General features: G+C 35.6%; 1 protein-coding gene across 1 annotated transcript in view; it reads right to left on the bottom strand.

The window, feature by feature from the left end:
- The window catches only part of KHDRBS2 (KH RNA binding domain containing, signal transduction associated 2), a 302,140-nt gene that overhangs the window by 19,558 nt on the left and 265,253 nt on the right, over nt 1-17,329 (bottom strand). Inside the window, exon 8 of the mRNA XM_085324893.1 lies at nt 1,975-2,033. Coding sequence (XP_085181019.1) covers nt 1,975-2,033 — 59 coding nt within the window. The remainder of the gene's footprint in view (nt 1-1,974; nt 2,034-17,329) is intronic.

Genomic DNA, 17,329 nt, shown 5'->3' with positions numbered 1-17,329 from the left:
AAGAATTAAACACTGGCTAATTCTCACTGCTGGGCTCATACTACGCTTCTGGATCACCCAAAGCCTTAGCATGCATTTTTGGGGGAGGGAGGGTGTCTGTAGAGGAGAGGAGAGGAAAGGTCTTTCACTGCAGATATTTAAAAAATAAATATGAAAAGGAAACAAAACAAAGGGTAACTGATGTGCAAACATAAGTATGAATATGTTATTATTACTTGTTTAGCACTGAAAATATGCTTGACTGCACATTGTGTTATCCAAATATATTGTGAATACTGATTATATACAAAAAATCAGTTATTTCTCATTACACAATGCAATCATTTTGACAATGTCCCATTAGTGTCTCATGATTTCTGTACAAATACAAAAAACCTGCAACTTTGCATTACACTGAAATTTGCTTCACAGTTGCATAAATAACATTATTTTTTCAAGCAACAATCCTTATTATAACCCCTTTATGTAACTCTAACTAGTAGTGTCATTTCCAGTAGCTCCCATTTTTCACAATGCTTTGGAAATCACCATACGAACTCACAATACTTTATCAGTAACAGTAGATCGAGTATGATATTTATGTTGAACATACTAGGGCCAGTCTTTAAGCTGGCAATAGCATTTCAGCACTGAACTATTAGTTCAGTGAAGATGTCTAAGAGTTAGGTTTGCTGTGCCATCTGAATGTATTGAAAAATATTGATAGATAAGGATGGAATAGATTCTAATTAGTCATCCAAACACACTGGTATCATTAGGGTCAAAAAAAAATGGACTTAGAAAATGGGCTGTACACATTTGAGCAATACCATCTTTTCCTCCCATAAATTCTGTTCCTGCAAAGTGGAACTATTCCTGTTCAGATACAGACTTGATGGCTAGAGGTGTAAGGAGTATAGCTTTCCGTCTGTTTGCCCTGCCTGATGTGGCAGGAGAGTACTCCTTCTCACTCAGTGCAGTGGGAGTTYGCAGGGTGGTAAAGCACCCTCTTCTGTTTTGATTAAGCCTGTATTTGCCCCTGCTAGTTTCAGAGGTCCCTGGCATTGTAGAAGCGGAGAATTTAGGAGAAGATCAAAGAATCACAGAATAGTTGAGGTTGGAAGGGACCTCTGGAGATCATCTTGTCCAACCTCCTGCTCAAACAGAGTCACCTGGAGCATGGTAGACAGGGTTGCATCCAGGCGGGCCTTGAAGATMTCCAGAGAAGGAGACTCCACAGCCTCTCTGGGCAACCTGTGCCAGTGCTCTGTCACTCTCACACTAAAGGATTTCTTCCTCACATTCAGGTGGAACTTCCTGTGTTCCAGTCTGTGCTGGTTGCCTCTCATCTTGTTATTGGGCATCACTCAAAAGAGTTCAGCCCCACCCTCTTGACACCCCCCCCAGGTATTTGTAGACATTGATAAGATTCCCCCCTCAGTCTGCCCCCTCAGTCTTCTCTTCTCCAGGCTGAACAGGCCCAGCTCTCGCAGCCATTCCTCATAGGTGAGATGATATTTAATAGATATTTACTCGTTAGTATATATTTAAAATTTCATAATGATTTCCAGGAAAGTAACTGAGAAGTATGATTCTGAATCATTCATATAAGCATTTCAAAATCTTATAAAACTTACTGGTTGAAGTGATGCATATGACAGAAGGAGATGCATAGTACTGTCAGATCAAACAGACTGAAATTTGACACTGTGAAATATATTCAGGCACTAATCAGAAACTTCAGTGTTGCTCTTAAAGTTGATCTGTGACTGTGATTAATTGACTTTGAAATTCTGATCAAAATTGATCTGCCCAATTTTCTGGTCCTACTTCAGTAAGTCAAATCTCACCCTAGAACTACACAAATCCATTTAGTTTGGGCTTTGGTAAAAGCAGAGAGAGGGGGGAAAAAAAGGAGGTAGAAGTAATTTCTGAGCTTTCAGTGATAGATTTTTTTTTTGATTTCACATTTTTGTTAAAGAGAATAAACCTTACCGTAGCTGTCATAAGCATCTTCACTTGTTCCGTGACCATAGTCATAATACTCAGGCACGCTGTAAGAGATCCAGATAGCCACGTTACTACTATCACAAGTAACCAATCCAAAACAAAAATAGAACACAAGAAATGAAATGTACTTTAATACTTCTACATACAGCACAATCTAGCTAATTTCAGGTATAATGAAAAAAATCCTGAAGAAAAATGTATCAGTGACAGGAACAGCTATTGTAAAGCACATCACATTTCGTATCTACCAAGCACAGAACAGAATTGTTTCTAAATATGTAAACCTAGGAGACACGACAAAGGTTGAAGACAGAAATTCTATTTTCAAAAATAAGGTCTAATACATGACTATCAACTTTTTATTCACCATTGTTAAATTACCAAAAGAGGTGCAAATCTCATTTACTTGTAATTCCAAACATTTATGTGGTATTCAATTCAGCATAACTTGTTTTCCCCAAAGCTGACTGTATTGTATCATACTGTATGGAACCTGTAAACTGCTTGTCTTTATTGAGGACACTGACAGATCTCTAGCTTTACTCCTTAAAAAGAAAGTATGTTTCCACTGTTTGAAGAGAGAAGACCTGATTCTCCATGGCCTTCTTCCTTATGCAAAGTTCTTATTCAATGCTAATAAAATGCATATGTAAAATATGCAGGATTCAAGAAACTGGAAAATCAGAGTCTTAAAAATGTTTCTTGACTTCCTTTTGTTCATTAACAAAGATAATGTATGGTCATGTTAACCACAATGGATGTCCAGAAAACTTTATCCTCTGAAGCATAATGAAATGGAAATGAAATGAATGACATTTTTGCTTGACTGCTGTTACTACTTACTGTTTGCCTGCTATATTTGGTACCTGGCACCAAATTCCAGATTAGACTAGTGCTGTCTCACGTAGCAGGCAGACATAACAATAATCGATCTCTAAACTTATAAACTCTATAGATTTTACTATATTGTATTTCTTCTGTCTGCAGTGCACCAGACAAAACTATAACACTTTCCTCATTAATTTTTTGTTGTCACTTTTATTTCTTTTTCCTTGGAGACCATGAGACGGACTCTTGCAAAAAGAGCAGAAGCACATAATCAGCTCAGTTGCACTATTTATAACATTATTGCTTTGGCAGTTTTCCATATTGGATTACTGGTTAAAAAATAAGGGTTTACTCTTGAAACAGAAGCATAGTGGACAGTGGAGCATAAGTAAAAAAAATTACAAATATAATAAACACGCAATATGGAGCAATTATTTTCTTAAACATATTTTAACTTCCTTGTCCACAAATTGCTCATAACCCCTAATGGCTATCCATAGCTATTCCTGGAATAATTTCTGAGAATAATTCATGTGCTGTAGCTCACTTGAGAACACTGATTGCATGTATTTGATATCTGACAGTCAAGCTGTTTTGATTTGGGACACATCCTTCTGTGACTGGCTAGGCACAGCCCTTATAGTCAGTTCCAACTACAAATAGTTGTGAATATTCAAATATTTTGAACAGAAAAATGCAACTATAATTGTTGTATATTAATTTACTAATTTAGCCAGCAGCCATTCATGAGTGCCCATAGTACTCTGAAATACATATCAGACAGATAAAATTCATTTGTTAAAATAGTAGCAGAAAGTGGACATAAGAGTGACTTGAATGCAAATGCAGTTAATTCTTTTAAGGATTTTTCCAAGTGACATCTGAGCTCTATATGACATAATCACAGTAGAGAATTACTTCCAGTATAATGTGAGCATTCCTGTTTGCTTGAAAAATAATTACCTAAATATACGCACTGTCCCACTGAAGTGGTGCAAGGCATTTTAGAAACAAACAGGAAAAATACGTCTCTTATTTTGTTGACACATTAAACATTTGATAGTATTTTGCAATAAAAGGTAAAATAGAGCAATGGCAGTGTCAGGGTTAAATCATCTATCTAGTCATGCCTAGAAAGATCATGGTTTAGACCTAACCCAATATTCAAAATGCGTAAAATAGCTAACGTACTACCAAGATCTGGGAGACAGCGGTATGAACACTCTCATCTAATGCAATTACAGCATTTTGGCATATCGCCTGCTTTTCTGGGTATAGGAGGGTGTTGGAACAGTGAGTGGAGTTACAGGAGAAGAAACCCCAGAACTCTTATCTTCTGTCAATGGCTAAGATGCTAGTATTTCTTCCTGATACATTTTACACAACAAAGTGGCTGTATCCAAAGGTCAGCTTTAAATGGAGTGCATTTGGGACCTAGTCCAATGGCCAATAAGTTATCAACAGCTGTCCTGCTTTCAGTGGTCGCTGGACAGGACCTAGAGCTGTTACCATCAAAATAATATCCATCAAAACATAAAATTTTGCAAGAGCAGTTAAAAATTCCTTGCTATATCATAGTTGTTGTACTTTTTTATTGGAGAAAAATACACAAACAAATATAAACAATAAGGATGTAAGATAAAAATCCTATACAGTGAGCATTCAGAACTTAAATGCATTATAAACTATATACAAGGTTAATATACAAATCATTRAAATAAGAAGAAAGCTGTATTGTTACTGAAAAAAATAATTTGTTGTATACTGTATATATGATGTTTGTGAGCACAATACTGAACACATTGCTGAAAATGCATAATTCATAGCACAGTACATGACTGTAATCTAAATTCTCAAAATTTATTACCCTGAATAATATAAATTTTTGAGAGATTTGAGCTGAAATAGTATTTGAAATTCCTTATTAGCTCATATTTTGATAGTGTTTTGAACAGCACCTAAGTGAAGCAAATGTATTTCTTAGAATGGGTCTGATTTATACTCACATTTTGTGAGCCAGACTGCTCATTCATTAATCTGCTGTATTGTAAACCCTGTTGAATATGCATTATATGTAATCTATTACATGCATTTGCTTGTAAAAGCTGTCCTCCATTTTTTTATTAAGCTGAACAATGAATAATGTTTATAAAATCTGGGCTATAGAATATGGCTTTACATAATGAAAGCTATTTTTAATTGTTATACACAAATACATGTAGTTCACTCATATTATGCCCAACTATGGAAGTAAACAGTCCCCAAATAAATTTAGCATAAATAAACTTGCTTATACAATTTTACAGTTCTCAGACAATTCTTGGGAACTACAGTGATCATGAGTTCTAGAAATCCCAGGTTTTCTCAGCAGTGCTAATCGGAAACAAGATACCATTATCTGTCATTAGCATTCATTACTTTCAAGCAACATGAAGTGTAATTTACATAAATACATGCACCCACCTGCAAGCTGGATGTAATACATTTTATGAAACAGACAAGATTAACTCATTAACAACTTTTCATCTTTCATTCCTAAATTTTCAAAGCATTGCACTATATTTTATCACTAGGTTTCTGAAACACAGTGGTGTTAATTTGCCAAGATTTAGACTTTAGTAACTTTCTACATGTGCCACTTGTGAAAGAAGTGATATATATGGGACTATGAATCTTAGAAGTTGTTTAATTATTTCTATATCTCAAATGACTTTCAATCTCAGAAGCTCTACGATAATTTTTCTCTACCTAGATGAAACTTTCACAACTAAGATATATGATTCTGTCCTCATTCCTGATGCGGCTAGGATGATTAATAATATGTGGTAGTAATTTATTTATGTTTACTTTTAATTTAATTGTTGGATTTGATTAGCACTTTTGAATCAGATATTTTTAAAGACTGGGGGTCAAACATTCCAGGTACTCATGGTGTCTTCTTTTCATGCAGATAAAACTAGATCAGTTCTGAAAAAAGGAACAAAAATGATATTCTTTATTTAGAAGACAGGGACCTCCTGAGGTCCCTTCCAACTTGAATTATTCTGTGTTCCTATGATATAAGAAGGGCCTAAATACAAAAATTCTCTATTAAACAGTAACTGGCTTGGGCTTTTAACTTCTCATTAACTGGGACTTTTTCAAGCTGACATTAGCTAAGCAAAATCAAATTCAAGTTTGACTGTGCCAAGATCGAAGGGAAACCACACAACTTGTTAGCTAAAAGACTTGGTTTCAGCAGAGAACATTAGCATCCGGCTCCTTAGCTGCTCTTGCAGCATTTGTGTTATAAACAGTAGAACATCACAAGAACTGAAGAGCCTGAGTACTTTTACTCTGTCATGTTTCTTGATCTTCTTTTCACCATTTTTGTCCTTTGCCTTTATGTGCTGGGAGATGTGTTTAACTTATTATTCTCTAATTGTGGAACACAATATGTAGTTGTGATCGTACAAAGGCATGCTATTGGCCAAGGTTGAAAGCTACAGGAAAGAGCTAATCTGCTTTAAAGGCTATTAGGACATAGTTCCATACAGCTGTCTAGTGAAGTGTATTCTGTAGTCTGTCCTGAAAGATCCTAAGAAATAGAAAGGTTTTGATTAAAACCTGTTGAGTTAGAACTTTAACAGATGTTTTTTCCTGTGAATAAACACCGTATCTTATATTTCTTTCTCAATGTTCATATTTTTTACCTGGAGGACTATACTCTAGAATCTTAAAAGAATCTTTTAGGTAATATTAAGGAAAAGGCTAGTCAATTCAGGAAAGATGATTTTAGCAAATTTGGAGTTACAATCCAGTCATTAGATAATAATCAAGTTTCTTTTGCAAAGTATTTGAATCAATCTAAATTAGAAATTCAGCTGATAGTGAAGTTCCATAGTTCAGATTCATAATCAAACAGATCAAAAGCTCCCAAGACATCTTTGAAGAAGTAAAAGGGACTACTAAGATTTTTTGTGTTGTGATGCTCAGAAAGTGAACTAATAGTCTGGACTGACACTGTCTGAAGAGGGATTCCTGGCATTTTATCAGCTTGCAGTCAGCATCTATACTTTATACTGATACAGAGAAATGAAACTATAGGATTTCTTCTAAATATAGCCCAGTCTGGTAAAGCTTCAGACAGCAGATTCGCAAGTCAGACTAATGCCCAGGATGATTTACAAGGATGCCTAGAGGTGGGATCCAATCTTTCAGACAAGACTTATCTTCTTTTTGCTCTCCTCAAATGGATATCTCCCTCTTTCTCAATATCCTTTTTGTTGGGTAATCTTTGGAGTTTACAGTCTTCAATAACGGTAATTGATACAATTAAATTGTCAGTTTCTATGCTAATAGTATCCTCTCAACACTATTTCAGTTGTTTCGTGTAAGGCTGTGGTTGAAATATCTTATAAAAGAGAAGGGGGTCAGCTGAGCTGAATGAGCAGTTGACCATGAAAGAAAAGCTGTTTAAACAAAGCAGTATGCCATCTCTTGGAAGACAGTAAGGTGAGCAAGAGTTGCATTCATATGAAGTGTAATATATACATATATTTATAGAAACATGTAAATAAAGAAATAACCTTCCAAGGAATCTGAAAGACTTCAACGGGAACATCTCTACCTACAGAACATAACATTTATAAGAATGATCAGAAATCTTTTGAATGAAGGAACTTCTTGAAATATTCAGCCTTAGATCACAAGTAGCCTCTACTGAATAGATCTTTAGAACTAATGGAATAATATGATGAACAATTTGGTGGATTAAGTCTCCCTTTTTCTGAAAGCTTAAGTTTGATAGGATTCACATGTTTAACAGAGAGGAATGCTTCCCTTTACAGTAGTCCTTGGATTTATTCTATAGCTTGCAATATGCCTGAAGTTAAACTTGATCTCATCTGTTCTCAGCATTTTCTGATGTTTGATTTCATGTTGCTGCAAATCTGAATTTTCTCAGAAATAAAGCCAGTAGAGTTATACAAGCAAGGAGTGCAGAGACATCAGAATGGTGAAATGGCTTTGAGATCTGAACTTTTTGCATGATCTGAAGTAGAAACCAATCTGTTATTTATTTGCTATTACCACAGACAAACAGTGATTTCTGTTCAGGTGATTTTATTCCTTTTCCACTTCTTTCATATACACAGAATTATTGCCAAATGCTTCAGAATATCATAAGAATGTCTGCAGACATGCTATTTGCAAAGGGATTGATGCAGAATTCTAGTAACCCTATCCGAAGATAGAGACTATAGCAAAGTATTTAGAGGTTATTTCTAGATCTATAGAAATTGCTTCAAAATTTTAAATTTCAGGCAGGTGTATGGAGGAAGAATATGTTCCAAGAATTTTAGGAGAGATGTAAGTGATTTACAGAAAAAAACTCTTCTCTACTTCAGAGCAACTAAATTTGATTCTATTTTGCTCATTGAATCAAATAAGTGAGAAGTGGCATTTGAAAACAGTTTCTGATGATGAATGCCGTAAGTGGATTGCTGTGAAGATATATTAAATGTCATATCCTAGGCTTCTGGCCTTGATTGATTTCAACAGTTTGGAAATAAAATACTGGGAAATCTATATTTATGAACAGGTAGATATAACAGTACTAGTATAAATGCAGAGAGTGCACAGTAGAGAAAAATCATAGAGAATATCATATTTTACTAACAGCCAGTGTAACTACTCTGCCTATTTTACTTTAGATTATATCCATGTGTCCAAATTTTACTATATAATAATATTCTGATTGTGAGAGAAAAGTGGGTAAAGCAGACTCAAGCATGTGAGAATCTACCAAATAAATTAATGATTATTCACAGTCCTGCCTATTCATCATTTTAAAACTAAGGACAAAATTAAAACATTTAACTACAGATATTTCTCTCCACAACTAGTCTGTAGGAGCTTTTTACAGAGCAAGTAGTCACAAATAGTGGGAATTGTTACAGAGTAGTTTGCTTAAATAAGGGCATCTGATCATTGATTTATGCATTATTTAAACTCATTTTACCCTCAAGAAAGATTATAGACTGCATTTTCCTTCTGAATGCATTCAGAACATATAAATCTAACAAATGGTGTTTACTAAAGCTCCTCCGCAAGGCATTAGAAAACGGAATTTGTAAACAGCATTGCCAGTGACTCAGCAGTAGCTCTGTGTCTAACTCTTATGTCTGACTATTCGGAAATATTTGCTCAGTCGTTATTCGGTTGGCAATTAAAGAGCCCCAAATTTATTTTTATCATGAGCATATCTTCAGTATTTTGCTTGGAAATGCCTCCACAGGATTGTATCTGGGGATTCAGTTGGAGGGAAGGTAGATATTTGGACACCAGAGATAGGGAGCACAAGAGATACTGTAAAGAGATAGAACTTCTTGAAGTTTGCCAGGCTTGTCCCCAAGCCTGTCTATCATCAGGTAAGGAAACTGATAGGAGAATAAGTGTCATTTGAGTCATTTGAGTGGGAATTGTGTAGGCTTCCCCATTATCTAAACATGCAAGAAAGTTTTATAAGGCTGAAGACAAAATATAGAAATAGGAACCAGAACTAATCTGTTATAGAACAGCAATAGCCATTTGTTACTGGCAATGGCTTTCTCAAATAACAGTTCTGATTAGTTTTTCAAAAGTTCTGAAATTAAATTTTCTTTTAAAAGGATATAACAAAAACAATTCCACTTTTTAGTAAGGCTGTTAACATCTGTTTATCCAAAGCCTGAAATAGAATATGAGATGCATTTCCATCATACTGGTAGAAGCTTTTCAGGATTTTTAACTCAAAGGTCTCTGAAACAAGAATAAACTTTTCAGTTGCTCAACAGTAGCACAATGACACATCAATCAGCTATGTGGATTGCTAGGCTTTATGATAATGCTAATGAATTAATGCTGTTACATCCCTTAAAAGACAAAGCAAACATATAAACTGGTAGCTCCAGGGCAACCATCACATTAGTAAAAGTTATGAGGAATCTGAATGCTGTTGCTATCTCTCTCTCCGATCCACAGCAGGCGGCTATTCGCAGTTCACTTTTGCCTCTTGAAGAGTTGACAGATTTATTTGCTCTGATCTTGACTACACATGCCAGAGAAAAGACATGTTTTGGCTACAATTTTGCATAAATTATTGTTTCATATACCCTGACACTGAGTGGAGGGTCATAGGCTATGTCCTCACTGGAGTGAAGACAAAGAGTCTACTTCAGTACTTGAAACTAAAATGCTTCATGTGAGCTGGCTACTAGGTTCATTTCTTTTGCAGTGATAAATCAGATTAATATAACTCCTCATTCTCTTGTCATTCTTGTATCTAAGATATTTTACCCCTATTTTTTTCCATCTCTTTTCAATATAAGTAAGGGAAGAGACAGTCTAAAACAGAAAGTTTTAGACCCATTGGTGCATTGTGTAGTACTACTGTATGTTATTATAATCTTCAGTTTGTGTACCTTTGTGTGTCTAGATTAAAATGCAACCTGTGGAAGATTAAGAGCTAATCATTATGAAAGCATGCCGAAGGCATGTATTAGAATCACTTACTGCAATTTAAGATAACATGCTAAACATGAGAAAGTCAGTATCTTACTCCATTAAAAAAGAAATTCTGTACATTTACTTTTCTAGTCCTTGAAACATCAGATTTACTTTGATTGTTCAAAAAAGAAAGGTTTCTATTAGTCATCTAAATCCCACAAATCAAGCTGGCATTTGAAAAGTCAATTACTTTCTTTCTATCCGTAACAAAACAGCTTCCTCAGACCAATTAGACTATCATGTGTTATCTTGAAATAAACCCATTCAGGTATGAACAAAACAGGCAAAAGTTAATAGGAAAAAGAGCTAGAAGGGAACTTACAGGGTCACCTAGTTCATTTCATCCACCACTAAGTGGACACAAATTTATTTACATCATTTATTGAAATTTATCGAAAATGATTTTAAAACCTACAGTGATGGCGATTTCAGAGCCTTCCAATCACTCTATTGCTGTGTTTCTATTTTTAGAAAGTTTTTTTTTTTCCTAATAGTTATCATAAATTTCTGTTACTGAAACTTAAAGTTATCATTTTTTTTGCTGGATCCAAAAGGAACTTGGAGAGAAGAACTGTTCCTTGGATAGTGTCCATCAAAGGACAGGCATTCCTGGCATAACTATATATTGCTATCTTTAGACTATCCTCAAAGAACAATTTTACCTGCAGCACAGTGATTGTGAAGATGGCATCTTTGAAATTATGTATACATGCTAGGTTTTGATTTCTGGTGGTCAAGCAAGCAAGGGTAACCAGAATGAATTGGAACTCAGGTAAATACACACTGCCGATATAAGTAATTCCTGGAGATTCAGCCAGAAAAAATATTCTTTGCTTTACATTCTAAATCATTTTGCAGCATGTTTCAGCACTGAAATGACCACACATTAAACCACAAAAATGACATGGGCTGAACTGCAGTCCATGTTATATTCCTGAGTATTGGAACAAGTAAGTGATCCCTAAATCTCCTCTACTGGTAGCCTGTAACATAGAGAAAGGAGCTGTAAATACACGCTATACAGTAGGTATAAAATTAATAACAGAAACAAAAATAACTAGCAAAATAGTCTCTTCTCCAAGTCAGTGGTTTTGACTTGTTGACCAAAAGTCAAACTTTTTGTATATTCAATCTCAGTGGCTGAACATGCTTTTGAAATTTTCAGTGGATATGAATTATTATAAGACTGTGAATTAGAATTTTAGAGCCTCTTACAGGTTGAATTAGTAGGTTGTTATGACTGTATATTTATTAATACTTAATACATTGGTATGGACATAGTCATACAATCTATGGAACTATCTGCCATAGCAGGAAAATGGGCAGAGGCAGCATGTATTTCCCGAAACATGTTTTTCTCATTTTTTTTATTAGCGTAAAGAAGCAGAAATCCAGTGGAACTTGCACATGACAGCACAGTTATAGGGATCAACTACAGATAATGACACCTTTACAATTATATATAATTCATTTAGATGAAAGCTATGCTTGTCAACTTGAAGTTCTCTGATACTGTACTTTTCCTTTCACTCTTCTTCAGTCCTCTAAAAGAAATTCATATTGGCAGTTACCTAATAGAATGTGTGCAAATCTTCAGATCTCATAAAAACTTATTTCAGCTATATCAATGTCATCTTTGTTTAGGTTAAGATTAGATTCTGAATTGCTACCTAACTTCTTAAAGAAGAAGTTGAGAGGTGACATAATGTATAATACATTCATTCTTGCATGAGGAGCAGAAGTTTGGATGTTTTCTCAGTAGATGTAGGATGGGTTTGCAACGTGCATTTGACAAACTAAAAATAAATCACTGCTCCCAAATGACCTGCATACCATCATGGACCCTAGAATGTGTCCAGAGGACTATTGCCTATAGTACCATGCAAAATATTTGCAAGATTAGCAGTAGATATTTTGTCAGGAATTGCTTCAAGGCCCTAAAATCAGGGTGCTATCATTACTGGGGCTAGGTCATAGAATCATAGAATGTATCATAGAATCAGTAAGGTTGGAAGGGACCTCTGGAGATCAGGTCCATGCAAGCAAAGGAAGTAAAGAATGCCTTTCATGTATTTCAACTTGCAGCATAGAGCAAAAATGAAGATATGCTATAATAAGGCATGTGTCAGTACGGCATAGGATCTGCAACTGTTGTCATCCATGTTTCATCATTGAATCATTTATTCTTCCTGTCACTATGTTACAGGTTTTCTGATATTTTGCAAGTCTATTTAAAGCTTAGAATGGGAGTCACAGACTCTTCTTTCTTTAGTAAGTACCCACTCACCAACTCATTTTGCTGGATTATTAGCAAAAATCAATCAGAACAAAAGGCAGAAAAACAAGCCAGCCAGCCAACCAACTCTCAAAGCCATTGTAGATATATAAAGTACCTCCACACAAAAGAATGGATCAATGTGTGTGTGCTCCTGACAAATGCTGTTGAACAGGGAAATTCTATAAAACACAAATTTAAAGCTTCAAAGGACAATTGTTGATTTCTTTCTTTTCTCCCTGTCAGACATGGTTGTTTACACTCCATATAGTTGCATGGGTTATGCACAAGTGGATTATACAATATATATTCTTTTAGTTTGTCCTCTTGCCAGTCAGTCCCAGGTTTTCTGAGCATCTCTCTTGGCTGTGGCATATGGTACCTTTGAAATGAATCTGCTGGTGCTGCTAATGACAAAAGGGGTCAATGGTGATGACTATAGAAGTGGTAGTAGAGCTGAAGCCTACATTCTGCTGGCCATCAGGATTTTCAGCTGATTCATCAACAGCTAATTCACTTCTGAAAAGTTATTCTGTCTGTCTTGGCTGAGGAGCTTGGACATAATTCTCATGCAGTACAGTTCAATCCCTTGTCAACCTGGGTTACCAAAGAGATCTTCTCACAAAACATTTCATCCTTTTCTCCTGGTGATTCAGTGTTCCGAGCCCAATAATCCTGGACAGTGGCGGTGGTGGTTCAACAGACTGATAAGTTCCTGCTAAGAAAATCAAAAAGTGCATTATATTTTGAAAACTAATAGAACCCTTCCATAATGCTTGTGCTGTAGTTGAGTTGGAAATTAATACTTCTACCATTTTAGAGTTCTCTTTTATTACTTTGCTTGTTGTTCTGTTCAAAAATGGCTTTCAATGCAGCAGTGTGCAAAAAATCTTGGGGTAAAAATCATATTTATTTCTTTAAACTACATTTCTGCAGGAGTGGAAGGGGAAGACTGTTGCCACCAGATGGACACCAGACAGATGCCACAGTCTGCAAGTGAGGACCTACGGAGGATATCAGTGTGCTTGGACTAACAGGAAGCACCAAAACGTGGAAAACAAGGCCGGCAGAAGAACGACATCTGTCTTAGTAATGGAAATTGGGCATCATCTGGTAGGATGGCTCACTGGTGAGGGTCAAGTCTATTTAAACACTTGTTCCTCTATAGTAAGTTTGTTTCTTCCCAGAATTTTGTTAGTCCACAAGAATATACATCTGTAAGTTTTTAATATCAAGTGCAAGGGGGTGGAAAACTTGGATGAATATTAATTGCTTGCTGAGATGAGATGCAACTGCTTGAGAACATCATGCTAACCCTTACCTGCTATCTCATCCTCATCAGTACAACATACTGTGAACCAGCATAAAAGGGATGGCCATCATACTCCAAAAGATTCTACTTCCACATACCATGTCTATCATTTATATTCTAAGCTACAGTGCTCAGATTAGAGGTTTGGGAGCTGAATCTACTCAATAGAAAGTGTCTGGTGTGTCTGTGCATGCTCAGATACCTATCACTGTGAGCCGTTTTCACACTTGAGTGGGAGGTAGAGAAGAAGAGAAGAAAAAGATGTTCCACCAAGCATCCTCAAATGTAGTACAACATTGCCCAGGGGATGTGAGTCAAATCTGATGTCTGCCTCTGCCTACTGTGATGGTTAGTTCCTCTGGCCTGTTAGCTCTGTGGCCTCAGATAATTCTTCCATTTGAATTACCTTAAAAACTGTGCTTTGACATCACTTTGAAAACATTTCTAAAACCCGCGGTGTTTCTAAATGTCCTTGCTAAACCTATAGTCCTTAACTGAATCTTGTAAATAATGATTCTAGACATGACTGGAAAGGGCAATCAGTTATTTATTTAAATATTTGTCCCGAGATTCCACCCTGCATTCTGCATAGTCATTACAGGACAGGAAGATGAGCAGGAAAAAGGTGGCTTTAGGAATGCGACTGCTAACTAAAGGCATACCTCATTCAATATAGACTGTAACATTAGCTATATTTGGCACAACCCATAATTCTTTCATTCCTAAAATTATTGTCTCCCCAAATATAAAAATGATACAGGTGGTACACTACTTACCACAGTGAGGCTTTGCTGCTCCAAGGTCCTGCTGTCCTCTTTCTTCAAGCTGCTTATTGTGTCCATTTCAAAGTAGTCTTGAGGTGTCTGTTAGCTCATTTAGCTATGCAAACTTATTGTAGGTTTCTGCTATTCCAGTGTGGTTCTGAGACTCTTCCAGGAGGGACCTCATTCCTCTATCTTCAATCTAAAAATCAGACTGCAGTCATGAAGGACCTCTGGAAGGATGGCAGTGCTGGAGTTCTTTGGGGAAGGACTTACACAAAATGTGTTGCTGAGCATGTTGTTCCATCTCTGACCTTAAGTATGAATCTTCAGATAATTGTACATAAAAGTACAGATTGTGTTATCTTCACCTGCAACTGGATGATCTTGCAGCTAGGTATTTTTGATGCTCCTTCTAATAAATCATAATCCTATGTGTTAGCAAAATAGTGTGTATTAACAGCACGCACATTTTCTCTACTGTTGTCAGAGATGCAGTTATAAAAAATCTGAATCAGGCCACTCTTGGACAATGAAGGACTAAAGAACCCCAAGGCATACAAATGGGCAGAGAGCCTCTGCTGAGCAAAGGGGAAGTAGATATATGGTCTGGAAGACAAAGGTAGAGGTAACAGTGGTAGTGGTAGCAGACTATCTGAACATTATCTTCACAGTGTGAACTGGGTCAGCAGAGGAACAAAACAACTTACTACGTTTTTAAAAGCATACTGAATTCAGATTGCATTCAGTTCTCCTCCCAGTGTAGTTTTAAGTGAGGATGAGATTAAGACTTGGTCAACAAGTGTGGTGAGACAAAAAGCCAGACGAGAGTTCAGACCTGCTTTATAGATTTCCATATTAATTCCTTAAAGAGGAATTAAAGTGGAAACAATTGTCCTTAACATGAGTAAAACTCTTGCAGCTCTCATTTCATGCCTTAGGATTTCATTTAATCCCTGCAGATGGCAGCAACAATTATTTTTCTCTCTGAGCACATCATCTACAAGGTTTTCACATCATCTACAAGATTTTGTTGTTTTTTCCCCACAAAACACACACTAGATGATCTGGATCAGTATTCTGAAGGGGTACAAATTATCTTCTTTCTTAGCTGTCTGCATCCTATGTCTTGCTCAAATGATCAGAGTTATACTAATTATAAGATAGGAGATTAAGAGAAAACATTTTAATATATATACCTAACCTAACATTTTTGGTGATACTGTTCTATTGTATTATTTTTTGGTGGACTCAATAAGGATGCATTTCTGTGAAACTAAATATCCATTAAAATATGGAAATCCAAATTGCTATCTAATAGTTCATTAGTTTCTTGTATCTTTGAAATCTAAATAATGTGTTACTTTGCAAGTACTCTCCTCAAAGTCCACAGACCAGTTGTGGCATTCAGTAATATTCAACATGTCTAAGTATGACTGTATATCATGCCATATATTATAAAAAAAGATGTTTCAATTAGAGAATTGAAATACAGTAGGCATTTTGTAGGTAGCTCGCATTAGTAGAAAATATATTTGACTAATAAACTTAACAGGTTTTTAACTGACAAAATTATTTGACTCATAAGTTTTCTTCTTGAGTCAAATTATTGCTACTAGTTCTAGCTTGATATATTACACTCCTCCTCAACTTGACAAATATGTAATTTCATTGCTGGGGACATCAACTTGCAAAGAAATTACAAGTTAATTCATGTGAGATAATACAATGTCATAGCAGAAAGGTTACTAACTAATTATTATTTTTAAACCATAGATAATATCTCCTGTGACAGTTCACTATTGTAGCAAAAAATGGGCTGAATTCTTTTTAAAAAAAATTGACTACATTTGACAACAAGAATATCTACCTACACAGTGACATGATAGGTGCAGCTAGTAATGTATAATTATTTAGAAGTGTGTTGTTAAAGTATACTTCACATTTAGGTGTGACAAATCCTTTTAAACATTCTTCACTGGTTATAAAAATACTTACAAAGACTTTTTGTATCAGCTCAAGTGTCATTCACTACAGCAGTTATAGAGTTGAACATAATTCTGGGAGACATTTACATCAGCAAAGCATTCAGCAAAAAAATGCTTAAACAAAAAGCAAGTTTAAGGTCCTCTGGTCTTTAAAGTGCAAAACTCTGTACATAATGATCTTTTCTTGTCTGGTAAGAATTGTAGTAATTCAATTAAGATCTACGTCTTCTTAAAACTTTGTTTGGGTTTCTATGATCAAACATCTATCCTTAGCGAGCAATCAGAGCATTTTCTGAATAACTGGCTGAAGCACTCTTTTAGCGTTCAGTTTAACTGTGAAAAAGATGTCATTTTGCATTTAATAAACATGGACTGGCTGTAGAGAGAAATATATGTATGCCTGTGTAGGTAAAAAGTAATCATTTTTGTTACCTCTTTTTAGTGACATGAATCATAAAAGATGTGAATATAATTCTCTCCATTATCTCACACAACAAAGACATAAAGTAAAACTTCCAGACTTAGTTGCTTTTATCAGTTCTGAAAGTCGTTGAGAAAGTTTCTGGCAGAAACTAAATAGTTTCAGTGTTACCTCAGGCAAAAAATCCATTTTATAGTTTTCCTTGAGGAAAAGGAGAAATCAAGTTTC

Source organism: Rhea americana, unplaced genomic scaffold (assembly GCF_003343005.1).
Source record: "Rhea americana isolate MKP2758 unplaced genomic scaffold, rheAme1 scaffold_94, whole genome shotgun sequence".
Lineage (NCBI taxonomy): Eukaryota > Metazoa > Chordata > Aves > Rheiformes > Rheidae > Rhea > Rhea americana.
The sequence above is the reverse complement of the archived record's forward strand: the minus strand, read 5'-3'. Positions and strand labels throughout refer to the sequence as shown.